The 18,562-nt window shown below is 45.5% G+C and overlaps 1 protein-coding gene across 1 annotated transcript in view; it reads left to right on the plus strand.

Moving 5' to 3' along the window:
* The first annotated feature begins 119 nt into the window (after positions 1 to 119).
* Positions 120 to 18,562, plus strand: part of LOC144696750 (transcription factor ETV6-like) — a 35,721-nt gene continuing 17,278 nt past the window's right edge. The window contains exons 1-2 of the mRNA XM_078568433.1: positions 120 to 250; positions 16,214 to 16,750. Of these exons, the coding sequence (XP_078424559.1) occupies positions 16,336 to 16,750 (415 nt within the window). The 5' untranslated portion in view covers positions 120 to 250; positions 16,214 to 16,335. The remainder of the gene's footprint in view (positions 251 to 16,213; positions 16,751 to 18,562) is intronic.

An 18,562-nucleotide genomic window follows, 5' to 3' on the forward strand; every position in this document is an offset into this window, starting at 1 on the left:
TCCCACCCACCTGTCTCTCTGCCACATTTTCTTTTTAATATCCCTATGAAGTTCCTCAGTAAATGTTATTACCTTAAAGGTGCTATCTAAGTACAAGTTGTTGTTGATGTTTTCGCAGGAGATGTTCTTTACGAATTACTGCACCACATCCTGAAGCAGAGGGAATCTCCTGTCTGGTATCCACCCTTCCTGCAGCCAGCAAGTACTCCGCACAATCCGCCTGAAATCATCCTTCACAACCACCTGGAAGGTCAGTGATTGCTGGCTGCAGTCACTTGCAGGCCTGAGGCCTCAGCTTCACAGCTATTGGTCAGTGACAGGCAGTCTGACAAATACTTAGATACAGCCTGGCCTCACTTGTTGACTCAAAGGCCAAATAGGTCACTTCTGGAGTATGTGAGGATAGCACTATCACCGAGCAGACTCAGTAAAGCACCATGGAATGAAGCACAGTGTTACTGAGTGACAGCAGGAACAGGACCTCATAGCCCTGCTCCCAAATAAGCTGTTGCTTCCAGCTACTGATGATCAGGAATACCCTGGAGTGGAAGGGGAACAGTCAGCACAAGCACATGTTGGAAACAAGGAATTAGGAAGAAATAAATTCAATGACCTTCATAAGAGATTGACTATAGAGCAGGATGTCCAAGATAGATTAAAAGCAAAATACTGGAAATCTGAATTAAAAACAGAAACTCAGCAGGTCTGACAGCATCTGTGGAAAGAGAAACAGAGTTAATGTTTCAAATCCAATATGACTCTTTGGAACAAGGTAGATTCTCAGGAATACTTATTTGGCGGATCAGGTGGGCAGGATTAACATCCTGGGGACATTGGAGCAGGAGTACCCTGGAGAGTATGGATGGAGCTCACTAAAAGATGGGACCAGTGCCTTACCTGGGAGTATAACTAATTCACGAATCTGGGATGTCTTTGCTGGGAGTATAACTAGTTCAGGGAGCTGGGGTTCATTTGCTGGGATTATAACTAGATCAGGGAGCTGGGGAGTCTTTGCCGGGAGTGTAACTAGTTCAGGGAGCTGGTGCGTGTTTGCTGGGAGTATAACTAGTTCAGGGGTCAGGAGTGTCTTTGCTGGGATTATAACTAGTTCACAGGTCTGAGGCTTCTTTGGGAGTATAACTAGTTCAGGGAGGTGGGGCTTCTTTGCTGGGAGTATAACTAGTTAAATGAGTTGGGGGATCATTGCTGGGAGTATAACTAGTTCAGGGGTCAGGAGTGTCTTTGCTGGGAGTATAACTAGTTCACGAGTCTGGTGTGTCTTTGATGGGAGTATAACTAGTTCAGGGAACTGAGGTTTCTTTGCTGGGAGTATAACTAGTTCAGGGAGCTGTGGTTTCTTCGCTGGGAGTATAACTAGTTCAGGGAGCTGGGGCGTCTTTGCTGGGAGTATAACTAGTTCAGGGAGCTGGTGTGTCTTTGCAGGGAGTATAACTAGTTCTGGGAGCTGGTGCGTCTTTGCTGGGAGTATAACTAGTTCTGGGAGCTGGTGCGTCTTTGCTGGGAGTATAACTAGTTCAGGGAGCTGTGGTTTCTTCGCTGGGAGTATAACTAGTTCAGGGAGCAGGGGCGTCTTTGCTGGGATTATAACTAGTTCACAAGTCTGGGGTCTCTTTGCTGGGAGTCTCACTAGTTCAGAGGGTTGGGGCATTTTTGCTGGGAGTATAACTAGTTAAGGGAGCTGGGGCATCTTTGCTATCAATATAACTAGTTCAGGGAGCTGGTGTGTGTTTGCTGGGAGTATAACTAGTTCAGGGAGCTGTAGTCTCTTTGCTGGGTGTATAACTAGTCTTGGGAGCTGGGGCGTCTTTGCTGGGAGTATAACTAGTTCAGGGAGCTGTGGTGCCTCTACTGGGAGTATAACTAGTTCAGGGAGCTGAGGCGTCTTTGCTGGGAGTATAACTAGTTCAGGGAGCTGAGGCGTCTTTGCTGGGAGTATAACCAGTTCAGGGAGTTGGGTCAACTTTGCTGGCAGTATAACTAGTTCTGGGAGCTGGGGCGTCTTTGCTGGGAGTATAACTAGTTCAGGGAGTTGGGGAGTTTTTGCTGGGAGTATAACTCGTTCAGGGAGCTGGTGCGTCTTTGCTGGGAGTATAACTAGTTCAGGGAGCTGGGATGTCTTTGCTGGGATTATAACTAGTTCACAAGTCTGGGGTCTCTTTGCTGGGAGTATAACTAGTTTAGGGAGTTGGGGCATTTTTGCTGGGAGTATAACTAGTTCAGGGAGCTGGTGCGTCTTTGCTGGGAGTATAACTAGTTCAGGGAGCTGTAGTCTCTTTGCTGGGAGTATAACTAGTTTTGGGAGCTGGGGCGTCTTTGCTGGGAGTATAACTAGTTTCGGGAGCTGGGGCGTCTTTGCTGGGAGTATAACTAGTTTCGGGAGCTGGGGCGTCTTTGCTGGGAGTATAACTAGTTCAGGGAGCTGTAGTCTCTTTGCTGGGAGTATAACTAGTTCAGGGAGCAGGGGTGTCTTTGCTGGGAGTATAACAAATTCAGGGAGCTGCTCTGTCTTTGCTGGGATAACTAGTTCCGGGGTCGGGAGGGTCTTTGCTGGGATTATAACTCGTTCACAAGTCTGGGGTGTCTTTGCTGGGACTATAACTAGTTCAGGGGTCTGGGGTGTCTTTGCTGGGAGTATAACTAGTTCAGGGGTCAGGAGTGTCTTTGCTGGGATTATAACTAGGTCAGGGGTCTGTGGCTTCTTTGGGAGTATAACGAGTTCAGGGACCTGGTGCGTCTTTGCTGGGATTATAACTAGTTCACGAGTCTGGCGTGTCTTTGCTGGGAGTATAACTAGTTCAGGGAGCTGGGGTGTCTTTGCTGGGAATACAACTAGTTCAGGGATCTGGGGCGTCTTTGCGGGGAGTATAACTAGTTCAGGGAGGTTGGGCGTCTTTGCTGAAAGTATAACTAGTTCAGGGAACTGTGGTTTCTTCCCTGGGAGTATAACTAGTTCAGGGAGTTTAGGTGTCTTTGCTGGGAGTATAACTAGTTCAGGAAGGTGGGGCGTCTTTGCTGGGAGTATAACTAGTTCAGGGAACTGTGGTTTCTTCCCTGGGAGTATAACTAGTTCAGGGAGCTGGGGTGTCTTTTCTGGGAATATAACTAGTTCAGGGAGCTGGGGCGTCTTTGCTGGGAGTATAACTAGTTCAGGAAGGTGGGGCGTCTTTGCTGGGAGTATAACTAGTTCAGGGAACTGTGGTTTCTTCCCTGGGAGTATAACTAGTTCAGGGAGTTGGGGAGTTTTTGCTGGGAGTATAACTCGTTCAGGGAGCTGGTGCGTCTTTGCTGGGAGTATAGCTAGTTCAGGGAGCTGGGATGTCTTTGCTAGGAATATAACTAGTTCAGGGAGCTGGGATCTCTTTGCTGGGAGTATAACTAGTTCAGGGAGCTGGGATGTCTTTGCTGGGAGTATAACTAGTTCAGGGAGCTGGGATGTCTTTGCTGGGAGTATAGCTAGTTCAGGGAGCTGTAGTCTCTTTGCTGGGAGTATAACTAGTTTTGGGAGCTGGGGCGTCTTTGCTGGGAGTATAACTAGTTCAGGGAGTTGGGTCAACTTTGCTGGCAGTATAACTAGTTCAAGGAGCTGTAGTCTCTTTGCTGGGAGTATAACTGGTTCAGGGAGCTGGTGTGTCTTTGCTGGGAGTATAACTAGTTCAGGGAGCTGTAGTCTCTTTGCTGGGAGCATAACTAGTTTTGGGAGCTGGGGCGTCTGCTGAGAGTATAACTAGTTCAGGGAGTTGGGTCAACTTTGCTGGCAGTATAACTAGTTCAGGGAGCTGTAGTCTCTTTGCTGGGAGTATAACTAGTTTTGGGAGCTGGGGCGTCTTTGCTAGGAGTATAACTAGTTCAGGGAGCTGATGCGTCTTTGCTGGGAGTATAACTAGTTCACAAGTCTGGGGTCTCTTTGCTGGGAGTATAACTAGTCTTGGGAGCTGGGGCGTCTTTGCTGGGAGTATAACTAGTTCAGGGAGCTGTGGTGCCTCTACTGGGAGTATAACTAGTTCAGGGAGCTGAGGCGTCTTTGCTGGGTGTATAACCAGTTCAGGGAGTTGGGTCAACTTTGCTGGGAGCATAACTAGTTCTGGGAGCTGGGGCGTCTTTGCTGGGAGTATAACTAGTTCAGGGAGTTGGGGAGTTTTTGCTGGGAGTATAACTCGTTCAGGGAGCTGGTGCGTCTTTGCTAGGAATATAACTAGTTCAGGGAGCTGGGATGTCTTTGCTGGGAGTATAACTAGTTCAGGGAGCTGGGATGTCTTTGCTGGGAGTATAACTAGTTCAGGGAGCTGGGATGTCTTTGCTGGGAGTATAACTAGTTCAGGGAGCTGGGATGTCTTTGCTGGGAGTATAACTAGTTCAGGGAGCTGGGATCTCTTTGCTGGGAGTATAACTAGTTCAGGGAGCTGGGATGTCTTTGCTGGGAGTATAACTAGTTCAGGGAGCTGGGATGTCTTTGCCGGGAGTATAACTAGTTCTGGGAGCTGGGGCGTCTTTGCTAGGAATATAACTAGTTCAGGGAGCTGTAGTCTCTTTGCTGGGAGTATAACTAGTTTTGGAAGCTGGGGCCTCTTTGCTGGGAGTATAACTAGTTCACGGGTCTGGGGTGTCTTTGCTGGGAGTATAACTAGTTCAGGGAGCTGGGGTTCATTTGCTGAGATTATAACTAGTTCAGGGAGCTGGGGAGTTTTTGCTGGGAGTATAACTAGTTCAGGGAGCTGGGATTCATTTGCTGGGATTATAACTAGATCAGGGAGCGGGGAGTCTTTGCTGCGAGTATAACTAGTTCAGGGGTCTGGGGAGTCTTTGCTGGGATTATAACTAGTTTGGGGAGCAGGGGCGTCTTTGCTGGGATTATAACTAGTTCACAAGTCTGGGGTCTCTTTGCTGGGAGTATAACTAGTTCAGGGAGGTGGGGCTTCTTTGCTGGGAGTATAACTAGTTCAGGGAGCTGGTGCGTCTTTGCTGGGATTATAACTAGTTCAGGGGTCAGGAGTGTCTTTGCTGGGATTATAACTAGTTCACGAGTCTGGGGTTTCTTTGCTGGGAGTATAACTAGTTCATGGAGTTGGGGCGTCTTTGCTGGGAGTATAACTAGTTCATGGAGTTGGGGCGTCTTTGCTGGGAGTATAACTAGTTCACGGGTCTGGGGTGTCTTTGCCGGGAGTATAACTAGTTCAGGGAACTGGGATGTCTTTGCTGGGAGTATAACTAGTTCATGGAGTTGGGGCGTCTTTGCTGGGAGTATAACTAGTTCACGGGTCTGGGGTGTCTTTGCCGGGAGTATAACTAGTTCAGGGAACTGTGGTTTCTTCGCTGGGAGTATAACTAGTTCCTGGAGCTGGGGTGCCTTTGCCGGGCGTATAACTAGCTCAGGGAACTGTGGTTTCTTCGCTGGGAGTATAACTAGTTCAGGGAACTGGGGCGGCTTTGCTGGAAGTATAACTAGTTCAGGGAGCAGGGGCGTCTTTGCTGGGAGTATAACAAGTTCAGGGGTCAGGAGTATCTTTGCTGGGATTATAACTAGTTCACGGGTCTGGGGTGTCTTTGCTGGGAGTATAACTAGTTCAGGGAGCTGGGGTGCCTTTACTGGGAGTATAACTAGTTCAGGGAGCTGGGGTATCTTTGGTGGGATTATAACTAGTTCACGGGTCTGGGGTGTCTTTGCTGGCAGTATAACTAGTTCAGGGAACTGTGGTTTCTTCTCTGGGAGTATAACTAGTTCAGGGAGCTGGGGTGCCTTTACTGGCAGTATAACTACTTCAGGGAGCTGCGGTTTCTTTGCCGAGAGTATAACTAGTTCTATGTCTAGGGTGCCTTTTCTGGGAGTATAACTAGTTCAGGGAGCTGGACTCTCTTTGCTGGGAGTATAATTTATATTCTAGTCCTCCAGATATAAAGACTAGAATTCAATTAACCATTTTGATTTGTTTCTGTTGCTCTTCATGATATTTTAATTTTATCTGATGCCCCAAGTCTCTTTAGCCTCAGTTTGTAGCCTTTCATCATTTGGAATGTACTCTATTCTGTTTCGGTACAACATGGATCATGTCACATTTTTCTGTATTGAATTCCATTTGTCACAGTTTTGTTCATTAATCCAGTGTCTCTTTGATGCTTACAGCATGTCAATTTCACCACATGTGGACATGTGACTTTTCATTCCATCACCTGAACCGTTAGTTAATGTGTTGAACCGTTGAGATCCCAACACAGATCGTTGCAGGATACCATTCGGCCCTACCCCCTGTCACCTGCTGCTCCGCCAGTTTCCTAACCAGCTCAATAATTTCATGAGCTTCAACTTTTAACCAGCATTCTGTTATCAGTGCCCTCTGGTAACATTCATAGACATTCCCCCTGTCCAATCCTTTGTCACCTCTTCAAAAAATTCATCACTTGGTCAGGCCGGAGCTACTCTCCATGCTGGCTCTCTCTGCGCAGCTGAAAAGGAGAGATGTTCACTCACACTCTATAAACTCTAGTGATTTCCTGACAACAGATGTGAGGCTCATGCCTCTTTAACCCCCCTGTTTTCCCTCTGTCACCTTTCTAAAACAGTGGAGTAACTTGTGCAATTTTCTAAGCTGTAGCAATGGTTCCTGACTCGAGAACATTGCAAGATAAGGCATCTAGAATGTTCTCATCTCCTTCATTTAAAACCCTGGGATGGAATCAATAACTACTGCCATTAATTTCTCTATTACTGTAATTTTGTTAAGTCAGTGTTTTTGATTCAGCATCAGAAGTTACAAAAACCATTCCAGTAATAGCTATAAATCGGGAGGTAGAAGGGAGAGAGGAACTTGGTGAAATTACAATCACTAGGGAAGCGATACTGAGCAAACTGTTGGAGCTGCAGGCTAGTAAGTCTCCAGGTCCTGATGGACTTCATCCTAGGGTCTTAAAAGAGGTGGCTAATGAGGTAGTAGATGCGTTGGTGTTAATTTTCCAAAATTCCCTAGATTCTGGAAAGGTTCCATCAGATGGAAAGTAGCAAATATAACCCCTCTATTCAAGAAGGGAGGGAGACAGGAAACAGGAAACTATAGGCTAGTTAGCTTGACGTCTGTCATGGGGAAGGTGTTAGAATCGATCATTAAGGAGGTTATAGTCGGGCACTTAGAGAAACTCAAGATAATGAGGAAAAGTCAGCATGGTTTTGTGAAAGGGAAATCATGTTTAACCAATTTGTTGGAGTTTTTTTGAAGGAGTAATGTGCTGTGGATGTAGACACTGTAGATGTACTGTACTGTAGTAATCTAAAGATAGACTTTCTGGATTAGTCTGTGTTTGATCCAACAAGGAGAGAGGCAGTGCGGAACTAATTCTAGGAAATGAAGTGGGAAAGATGGAAGAGTAGGAGAGCATCTAGGGAACAATGAGCCCAACACAATTAGGTTCATTGTCAAGGAGGAGGAAAGGTCAAAGATCAAGGTACATGACTGAGAAAATGCCAATTTCAATTCAGTAACATTGAAGGCAGCACAGACAAACTGGGAACAAAAACTAATGTAAGACAATGGCTGGGACTTTAAATTCCTGCTGAAAATCAATCGACATTTTGCTTGGTTGCCAAACTTTCTGTCCTGCCCACGACAGGTTCCACTGGGAACGGGTTTAGAGAGCAGAGTGCAGGCTAGACATGTATCCACGAGAAGGACAGGTGGATGAGTAGAATAATTGAGTGAAATGAGACTGTAAAAGGAAATGAATGATGAATGTAGGAAGAACTCAAAAGAAAGTAAAACAGAGTTTAGAGAGGGAGCGAAGAGAAAGGTTAACAGGTAATGAAAGGATTCTATAAACACAATGAAGAAAGGCCAATTTGGGCAAAATGGAGCAATGACCCTTTCAGACAATATGTTGCTGACCATAAGTCATTGCATTAAATCACTTGCTGTACCTGCATACTAATTTTTGTGATTCATGTACCAGGAAGACCCAGATCCCTCTCTACCTCAGAGATCTGCAGTCTCTCTCCATTGAAATAGTATTCTGCTTTTCTATTCTTCCTGCCAAAGTGGACAGGTTCACATTTTCCCACATTATACTCCATCTGCCAAATTTTGAATGTCATTTGGAAATCCAAGTACACCACCTCTACTGGTTCCCCTTTATCCGCCCTGTTGTTACACCCTCAAGAATTGCAGTATATTTTTGGAACATGATTCCTCTTTCACAGACACTCCCTGATTGTATTCTGATTTTCTAAATGTCCTGCTGCCACCTCCTTAATAATGGATTCTAGCATTTTCCCAATGACAGACAGTATACTAACTGGCCTATAGTTCCCTACTTTCTGTCTCCCTCCTTTCTTAAATATAGGTGTTACAGTTGTGGTTTTCTAATCTGCTGTGATCTTTCCAGAATGTCGAGTATTTTGGAAGATTGCAACCAATGCATCTAATATCTCTGCAGCCCTTCCTTTAAGACCCTAAGATGTAGGCCATCAGGCCAGGGATTTGTTAACCTTGAGCCCCTTAGCTTTCTCAGCACTTTTTCCCCTAGCGATTGTGATTGTTTAAGTTCCTCCCTCTTGCCCCTGATTTTCTATATTCTCAGGATGCTTTCTGTGTCTTAATGTGAAGACAGATATAAAACACTTGTTTGAAGTCTCTGCTATTTCCTTGTTTCCCATTATTATTTCCTCAGTCTCACCCTCTCGGACCAATGCTCACTTTTGCTACTCTTTCTCTTTTTATATACTTGTGGAACCTTTTACTGTCTTTTTATATTTCTTGCTAGTTTTTTCACATACTCTAATTTCTCCCTCTTTATAATGTTTTCAATCCTCCATTGCTGGTTTCTAAATGTTCTTAATCTTTTGGCCCACCACTAATCTTTACAGCATTGTACAACTTTTCATTTAGTTTGATACCTTTGGCTTCCTTAGAACAGAAGAACTAGGAGCAGGAGTAGGCAATTCAGCCCCTCGAACCTGCCCTGCCATTCAATACAATCATGGCTGATCTAATTTCGGCCTCAACTCCAATTTCCCGCTCTCTCCCCATAACCTTTCAACCCGTTACTAATTAAAAATCTGTCTATCTCCTCCTTAAATTTATCCAGCTTCCCGGCATCCACTTCACTCTGATGTAGTGAATTCCACAGATTCACGACCCTTTGAGAAAAGTAATTGCTCCTCATCTCTGATTTAAATCTACCACCCCTTTGCCTCTCATTCTAGAATGCCCCACAAGGGGATCCGCTCCACATCTACTTTGTCTATCCCCTTTAGCATCTTATATACCTCAATTAGATCTCCTCTCATCCTTCTAAACTCTAGCGAGTATAGGTCTAAACTGCTCAATCTCACCTCATAAGACAAGCCCTGCATCTCTGGAATCAATCGAGTGAACCTCCTCTGAACTGCCTCCAGTGAAACGACATCCTTCCTCAAGTAAGGGGACCAAAACTGTGCACAGTACTCACGGTCTCACCAATGCTTTGTACAGTTGCATCAACACTTCCCTATTTTTATACTCTGTTCCTTTAGCAAAAAATGCCAAAATTCCATTTGCGTTCCTTATTACCTGCTGTACCTGCATACTAGTTTTCAGCGATTCATGCATGAGGACACCCAGATCCCTCTGCACTGAAGCATTCTGAAGTTTCTCTCCATTTAAATAATAAGTAGCCTTTTTATTCTTCCGACCAAAATGGATAACTTCACAATTATCCACATTAAACTCCATCTGCCAAATTCTGGCCCATTCACCTAACCTGTCCATATCCATTTGTAAATTTCTTATTCCTTCCTTCATTGCAACTTACTTTCCCACCTATTTTGGTGTCATCTGCAAATTTAGCTATAGTACCTTCTACCCCTGAATCCAAGTCATTAATATAGATTGTAAATAGTTGGGGCCCAAGGACCGAATCCTGTGGCACCCCACTAGTTACAACTTGCCATCCAGAAAAAGACCCATTTATCCCGACTCTCTGCTTTCTGTTGGTCAGCCAATCCTCTATCCAAGCTAATATATTACCCCTAACTCCGTGTGATCTTGTCTTGTGTATTAATCTTTTGTGCGGCACCTTATCAATGGCTTTCTGGAAGTCCAGATATACTACATCTACAGGATCCCCATTATCCACTTTGCTTGTCACATCTTCAAAGAACTCTAGCAAATTAGTCAAACACGATTTACTCTTTATAAAACCATGCTGACTCTGATGGATTGCATTTTGACTTTCCAAATGCCCCATTACTACTTCCTTAATAATGGATTCCAACAATTTCCCAACGACAGACGTTAAACTAACTGGTCTATCGTTTCCTACTTTCTGCCTCCCCACCCCCCCAACCTTTTTGAATAAGGGCGTTATATTAGCATTTTTCCAATCCACTGGAACCTTTCCAGAATCCAGGGAATTTTGGAATATTATAGCCAATGCATCCACTATCTCCGCTGCCACTTCCTTTAAGACCCTGGGATGTAGGCCATCAGGTCCTCGGGACTTGTCACCCTTTAATCCCAATAGTTTGCTCAGTACTTTTTCTCTAGTGATGGTGATTGTTCTAAGTTCCTCCTTCTCTATACTCTCTGCACTACCTGTTACTGTTGGGGTGGTACTAGTGTCCTCCACCATGAAAACTGAGGCAAAATATTGATTAAGCGTCACTGCCATTTCTGTGTTCCCCACTATTAACTCCCTAGTCTCGTCCTCCAAGGAACCAACATTCACTTTAGCTACTCTCTTTCCTTTTATATACTTGTAGAAGCTTTTGCTATCAGTTTTTACATTTTGCGCTAGTTTTATTTCATAATCTACCTTTGCTCTTTTTATTATTTTTTTAGTAACCCTTTGTTGATCTTTAAAAGTTTCCCAATCTTCCAGCCTGCCACTGACCTTTGCAATTTGGCATGCCTTAGTTTTTGCCTTTAAGTTATCTTTAACTTCCTTGCTTAGCCATGGATACTTTTCTCCCCTCTTACCATCTTTCTTCCTAATTGGGATATATTTTACTTGGGAGGAATTGATTATCTCCTTAAATACCTGCCACTGTTCATCAACTGTCCTACCTTGTAGTCTTCCTGCCCAGTCCACTAGGGCCAAATCTGCCCTCATACCTATGTAGTTACCTTTGTTTAACTCCAGAACACTAGTGTGGGACTCAAGTTTCTCGCTCTCAAACTTAACTTGAAATTCCATCATGCTATGATCACTCTTCCCTAGAGGATCCTTTACAGTGAGATCATTAATTAATCCCATCTCATTACACAAAACCAAATCCAGAATAGCCTGCTCCCTGGTTGGTTTCACAACATATTGTTCCAAGAAACAATCTCTAATACACTCTATGAACTCTCCCTCAAGGCTACCCTTGCCAATTTGATTAGTCCAGTCTATATGCATATTAAAATCACCCATGATTATTTTTGTGCCTTTCTTACATGCTCCCAGTATTTCCTGGTTTATACCGTGCCCTACTGGAGACCTATAGATTACTCCCACCAGGGACTTCTTCCCCTTGCTATTTCTTATTTCTACCCAGACTGACTCTACATCTTGCTCTCCAGTGCCTATATCATTCCTCACTATAGCACTGATCTCTTCCTTTACTAACAAAGCTACACCCCTGTTTTTCGTTCCTGCCCATCCTTCCAAAACACTGAGTGCCCTTGGATATTCAACTCCCAAACCTGTTCTCCCTGTAACCATGTCTCAGTAATTGCCACCAAATCATATCTATTTATCTCTGTTTGCGCTGTTAACTCATTAGTTTTATTCCGAATGCTATGTGCATTCAGATACAAAGCCTTTCAGTTTGCCCTATTGTCAATTTTCCCTATTCTTATATGATTCTTTAGTGCAATATGGCGTTCAAACATTCTGTCCCTTCCTTTCACTTTTTGATAGCAATCAGCCTTGCCATTAACCTGCACTTACCCTCTCTTTAAACTTTGATTTTTTTTATATTTCCATGCAACTGAACTCTCCCCCCACAATATATTTTTCTTTTCCCACTTATTTTTAAATTTATTTTGATCCATTGTTTTTTCTCCACCTTTTAGCCCATTTTGATCCCTTCCCCCCACCCCACCCCCACTAGGGCCATCTGCCACTAGCTTGTCCTGCTTGCTACCCTTAATGTCACCATTAGCACATTCTGTAGATAATATCACCACCGTCAACACCCCTTTGTCCTTTTGTCTATGACATCTTTGGCAGTCTCTTCTTGGCCTCCACCTATCACTGGCCCCCTATCGAGCTCTCCTGTCCCACCCCCCTCTACCAGCTTATATTTCACCTCATTTCTATATTTCTTAGTTCTGATGATGGGTCATATGGACTCGAAACGTCAATTGTATCCCTCTCCGCAGATGCTGTCAGACCTGCTGAGTTTTTCCAGATATTTTTGTTCCCCCCGCCCCCCCACCCCCCACCTTACCCCCACTAGTTTGTTTAAAGCCCTACCAACGGCCCTAGTTATGTGATTCGCCAGGATACTGGTCCCAGCCTGATTCAAGTGGAGCCTGTCCGAATGGAATAGCTCCCTCTTTCCCCAGTACTGGTGCCAATGTCCCATGAATTCAAACCCACTTCTCCCACACCAATCTTTGAGCCACGCATTTACCTCTTTAATCTTATTGACCCTGTGCTTCAGGTAGTAATCCAGAGATTATTACCTTTTTGGTTCTGCTTTTTAATTTAGCCCATAACTGCTCGTATTCCCTCAGCAGAACCTCTTTCCTCGTTCTCCCTATATCGTTGGTACCTACATGGACCACGAGAACTGGATCTTTCCCCTCCAACTCCAAGTTCCTCAGCAGCCCAGATGAGATATCCTTAACCCTGGCACCAGGTAGGCAACACAGCCTTCGGGACTCTCGATCCTGGCTACAGAGAACAGTATCTATTCCCCTAACTCTATTATCCCCGATTACAACTACAATTCTCTTTTCTCCCCCTACTTGAACGGCTCCCTGTACCACGGTGCTATGGTCAGTTTGCTCATCCTCCCTACAGTCCCCGCTCTCGTCCACACAGGGAGCAAGAATCTCAAACCTGTTGGATAAGGGCAAGGGCTGAGGCTCCTGCAGTGCTACTTCCTGGATCCCTCTACCTGCCTCACTCATAGCCACACCCTCCTGTCCCTGGCCGAATTTAAGATAGTTAATCTAAGGGGTGTGACTGTCTCCTGAAACACAGCATCCAGGTAACTCTCCCCCTCCCTGATGTGTCGCAGTGTCCAAAGCTCAGACTCCAGCTCATCAACTCTGAGCCGGAGTTCCTCGAGCAACCAACATTTGCTACAGATGTGGTCACTAGGAACCACAATGGGGTCCACCAGCTCCCACATCATGCAGCTACAACACAACACCTGGCCCTGCATCTCTATTTCATTTAATTCGTTTTTCAATTTGTTTTTAAATTTCCTACTGGTCTTTAGTTTATCAATCTGTAAAATATTTCTCCTATTTACCTTTAATCTGAAAGCAAGTTAGAAAAGAGGTCAAAATACACTTTTTAAAATCAACTGGAACTTGCTGTCTCTGCTGAGTTGAAGCTGAAGTGTTAGGCCTCCGATCCTGGGCCCCAGTAGTCACCCTTAATCTGAAATCAATTTAGAATACGTAGTTCAAACTAGTAGTTACTTTCCAACCAATGAACTTACGGTTTTCCTGTGATGTCACAGTTAGTTAGCCACGGATGGTGTATCTTTCTCTTAGAGTCTGTCTTTCTCAATGGAATATCTTTGTTGAGAGTCATCAGACACCTCCTTAAATGTCTGCCTCAGCTTCGATCTTTTTTAACCCTTTTCCCCATTCCACTTTAGCAAACTGTCTTCAAACACTTGTAATTGCCTTTATTTATGTCTAAGACACTCATTTCAGACCAACATTTCTCAAACTGAATTCTTTCATGTTATGATCACTCTTACCAAGAGGATCCTTTACTATGAGCTCATTAATTAGTCCTGTCTCATTACACATTACCAAGTCTAAGATGGTTTGTTCCCTTTCTGGTTCTAGAACATATTGTTCTGAGAAACTGCCCCGAATGCGTTCTATCACCTCATCCTCCAGGCTTCCTTTGCCAATTTGATTAATCCAATTTATATGAAGGTTAAAATCTCTCATGATTATTGCAATTATTTCTTACAAGCTGTCATTATTTCATGATTTATACTCTGTCCTATAGTGTAGCTACTGTCAGGGGACCTATAAACCAATCCCACCAGTGACTTCTTCCCTTTGGTACTTTTTATCTTCCCCCACCCCCAAATTGATTCCATAACTTGATCTTCTGAACGTAAGAATTTTGTACATTTCAATGAGATCACCTCCCATCCTTTGAAACTCTAGAGAATACAGGTGCATTTTCCCCAATCTCTCTTCATAAAACAATCCCGCCATCCCAGGGATTAATCTGGTGAATCTCTGTCGCACTTCCTCTATGGCAAGTATATCCTTCCTTGGATACTTTAGGACCTTGGTGAGAGCACATCTGTACAATTGCAACAAGGCACCTTTACTCCAGTGCTCAAATCCTCTTGCAATGAAGGCCAACTTACCATTTGCCTTCCTACTTGCTTGCTGCACCTGCATGCTAACTTTTAGTGACTCATGAACAAGGATACCCTTTAGACATCAACATTTCCCAACCCCTCACTATTTAAGAAGTGCTCTGCCTTTCTGCTTTTCCTACCAAAGTGAGTAGCTTCACACTTACTCACATTACGTTTCATCTGCCATGTTCTTGCCCGTTCACTTAGCCATATTCGCAGGAAGAATAAAAAAGAAGCTTATTATCTAAATGGTGAGCGATTTCAGAGCTCTGAGATTGAGGGATCTGGGTGTCTGAGTGCATGAGTCACAAAAGGCTAATCTGCAGGTATAGTGAGTAATTAGGAAAGCTAATAGAATGTTATCATTTATTGTGAGGGGAATTGAATACGTGAGTAGGAAGGTTATGCTTCAGTTGTACAGGACACTGATGAGACCACATCTGGAGTACTGTGTACAGTACTGGTCTCCTTATTTAAGGAAAGATGTAAATGCATTGGAAGCAGTTCAGAGAAGGTTTACTAGACTAATACCAAGAATGGGCAACGGTTGTCTTATGGGGAAAGGTTGGACAGGTTAGGTTGTATCCACTGGAATTTAGAAGAGTAAGAGGCAACTTAATTGAAACCTTTAAGATCCTGACGGGTCTTGAAAGGGTGGATGTGGAGAGGAGGTTTCCTCTTGTGGGAGAATCTAGGACTGGGGGTCACTGTTTAAAAATAAGGAATCACTCATTTAAGACGGAGATGAGGAGAATTTTTCTCTGAGGGTTGTGAGTCTTTGGAACTCTCTTCCTCAAAAGGTGGTAAAAGCAGAGTCTTTGAATATTTTTAAGGCAGGATTAGATAGATTCTTGATTAACAAGGGGCTGAAAGGTTATCGGGGTAGGAGGGAGGTTACAATCAGATTAGCCGTGATCTTATTGAATGGCAGAGCAGGCTCGAGGGGCTGAGTGACCTACTCCTACTCCTAATTTGTATGTTCATAAGTGTCTTTGAAACCTCCTTGTATCCTCCTCACAACTTACATTCCCACTTAGTTTTGTGTCAGCAGCAAATTTGGAAATATTACGTTTGGTCACCACATCTAAATCATTTATATTTATTGTCAACTGTGGTGACCCCAGCACTGATCCTTGCGATACCCCACAAGAAACAGCCTCAGAACGACCTGTTTATTCATGGTCTCTATTTTCAGCCTGTTAACCAATTCTCAATCCAAACTGGTATATTACCCCCCAATCCAATATGTTCTGATTTTATTTACTATCTATTCCTATCAATACACCAGACTCTCCCGCACCCTCTCCCCTCGGTCCCTCCCTCACCCTCTTCCCTCATCCTCCCCTCAGTCCCTGTCCCCTCAGATTATCTCCCCTGAAACCTTCCCCACCCCCTCACCTCAGTTCCCTCTCACCCTCTCCCCTCAATCCCTCTCCCCGCAGCCCCTCCCTTCACCCTCTCACCTCAGTCCATCCCCTCACACTCTCCCCTCAGTTCCCCTCCCCTCAGACCCTCTCTCTCCAGATCTCCCCTCGCAACCTTCTCTCTTCAATACTCTCCCTCGAGTTTTGAGGTTCTGTTCAGGCGGTGGGAGGGATGTCAGATGGGTTTGGTCCTGAACCTGATTCACTCCATCATGACCACAGTCTCAGTGCTCACTGTCTCTCCCTGTCCCAGACTTGCTGCACAGAAACATACGGCCATCTGAGCAGACCAGCCATCGGATTCAGCCTTCGCTGGAGCCACTGCAGCGATTGCTTCGCTCCCCGGCCGAGAGCCAGCACCGCTTGTCTCCGGAAATGGACCGGGAAAACTCGCAGAGCCTCCTGCCGCAGTCCGAGAGGAATCAGACCCCCAGGTCTCAGGCGGAGAACACGCACAGCTCCTCACCGGACATCGAGCAAAGACTGTCCATTTCCCCAGTGAGTGAGAACCATTGTCCATCAGGCACTGAGAACATGTTAGAGGCCCACCGGACAAATGGCTCCCCACAGGACAGCTCCCGCGTCATCCAGTTAATATCCACTTCCATGATGAACCCGCTGATTCTCAACAGTCGGCAGTCAGCCGAGTTCAGACCAAGGATGACAGAACAGAATCCACACAAGGATAAGCCTCTAAATCTCTCCCGGGAGGAACTGTTATACAGGAATCATCTGATGGTGCCCATGCCAGCCCAGGAGGAGCCGCTGACGCCCATAGGGAGAATTGCAGGTAGGCAAAAAAATCCAAACTTGACTGGGAGCAGGAAGCTGCACCAAGGGGGAACATGGTGGCTTAGCTCATGGAGCCTAGGGCCTTCCTATCGCTGGAGGGTCTTCATCCACACAGGCCTCTGTAGAGTGGGCTGTTGCTGGTCTTGGTGCAGCTGAGTAAGGTAATGACTGTCCGGAGCTGATTTGACAGTGGGACCTGGGCCTGGGAGAGGGGTCACAGACTCACCAAACCCTGTCACAAACCATCAAAGACAGGCAGCTTGCAGCCCGAGTGAGTGGGCACTCAGTGGGAGGGGAGAGCGCTCAGTCTGGTACATGTGGCCAGATGGCATCTGGTTAATTCAGCACAGGCATACGGAGTGACAACAGCAAGACCCATCCATCTGACCATGGGGATTGCTAAAACTATTGCATTGGCCATTGGAATTGCTAAGTAACAAATCGCAGTCTAGACCTGAGCTCTAAGGCACTGGAGATGGTCTATTGCTATAGAACTTAACACTGGCAGCGAGAATGAGGATTCCTGCCCCTCTCCCAGGGATCGGGCAGTGTGGATTCCTGCCCCTCCCCCAGGGATCGGACGGTGAGGATTCCTGCCCCTCCCCCAGGGATCGGGCAGTGAGGATTCCTGCCCCTCCCCCAGGGATCGGGCAGTGAGGATTCCCGCCCCTCCCTCACCCCCCAACATTGCCAGCTCCACCACTGGAATCGGGCCCTTGGTGTTTAACCTTTACCCAATATTACACTGCCATTTTGCTGGGAATTCTCTGGGCTGTGCTCGGCAGTTTTGCTGGGAATTTAAAAAAAATTAATTTCTGGGATATGGACTTCGCTGGCTGGACCAGCATTTATTGCCCATCTCTAATTGCCCTTGAGAAGGTGGTTGTGAGCTGCCTTCTTGAACCGCTGCAGTCCATGTGGTGCAGGTGCATCCACAGTGCTGTTAGGGAGGGAGTTCCAGGATTTTGACCCAGCGACAGTGAAGGATATATTTCCAAGTCAGGATGGTGAGTGACTCAGAGGGGAACTTCCAGGCAGGTGGTGTTCCCATGTGTCTGCTGCCCTTGTCCTTCTAGATGGTAGTGGTACTGGGTTTGGAAGGTGCTGCCTCAGGAGCCTTGGTGAATTCCTGCAGTGCACCTTAAAGATGGTACACACTGCTGCTGCTGTGCATCGGTGGTGGAAGGAGTGAATGTTTGTGGATTGGGTGCCAATCAAACAGGCTGCTTTGTCCTGGATGGTGTCAAGCTTCTTGAGTGTTGTGGGAGCTACTCTCATCCAGACAAGTGGGGAGTATTCCATCACACTCCTGACTTGTGCCTTGTAGATGGTGGACAGGCTTTGGGGAGTCAAGACGAGTTACTCACTACAGGATTCCTAGCCTCTGACCTGCTCTTGTAGCCACAGTATTTATGTGGCTAGTCCAGTTGAGTTTCTGGTCAATGGTAACCCCCAGGATGTTGATAGTGGGGGATTCAGTGTTGGTAATGCCATTGAACATCAAGGGGCAATAGTTGGATTCTCTCTTGTTGGAGATGGTCATTACCTGGCATTTGTGTGGTATGATTGCTGCCTGTCACTTGTCAGCCCAAGCCTGGATATTGTCCAGGTCTTGCTACATTTGGACATGGACTGCTTCAGTATCTGAGGAGTTGTGAATGGTGCTGAACATTGTGCAATCATCAGTGAACATCCCCACTTCTGACCTTATGATGGAAGGAAGGTCATTGATGAAGCAGCTGAAGATGGTTGTGTAGAGGACACTACCCTGAGGAACTCCTGCAGTGATGTCCTGGAGCTGAGATGTTTG

This window comes from Cetorhinus maximus, chromosome 22, assembly GCF_964194155.1.
Source record: "Cetorhinus maximus chromosome 22, sCetMax3.hap1.1, whole genome shotgun sequence".
Taxonomy (NCBI): domain Eukaryota; kingdom Metazoa; phylum Chordata; class Chondrichthyes; order Lamniformes; family Cetorhinidae; genus Cetorhinus; species Cetorhinus maximus.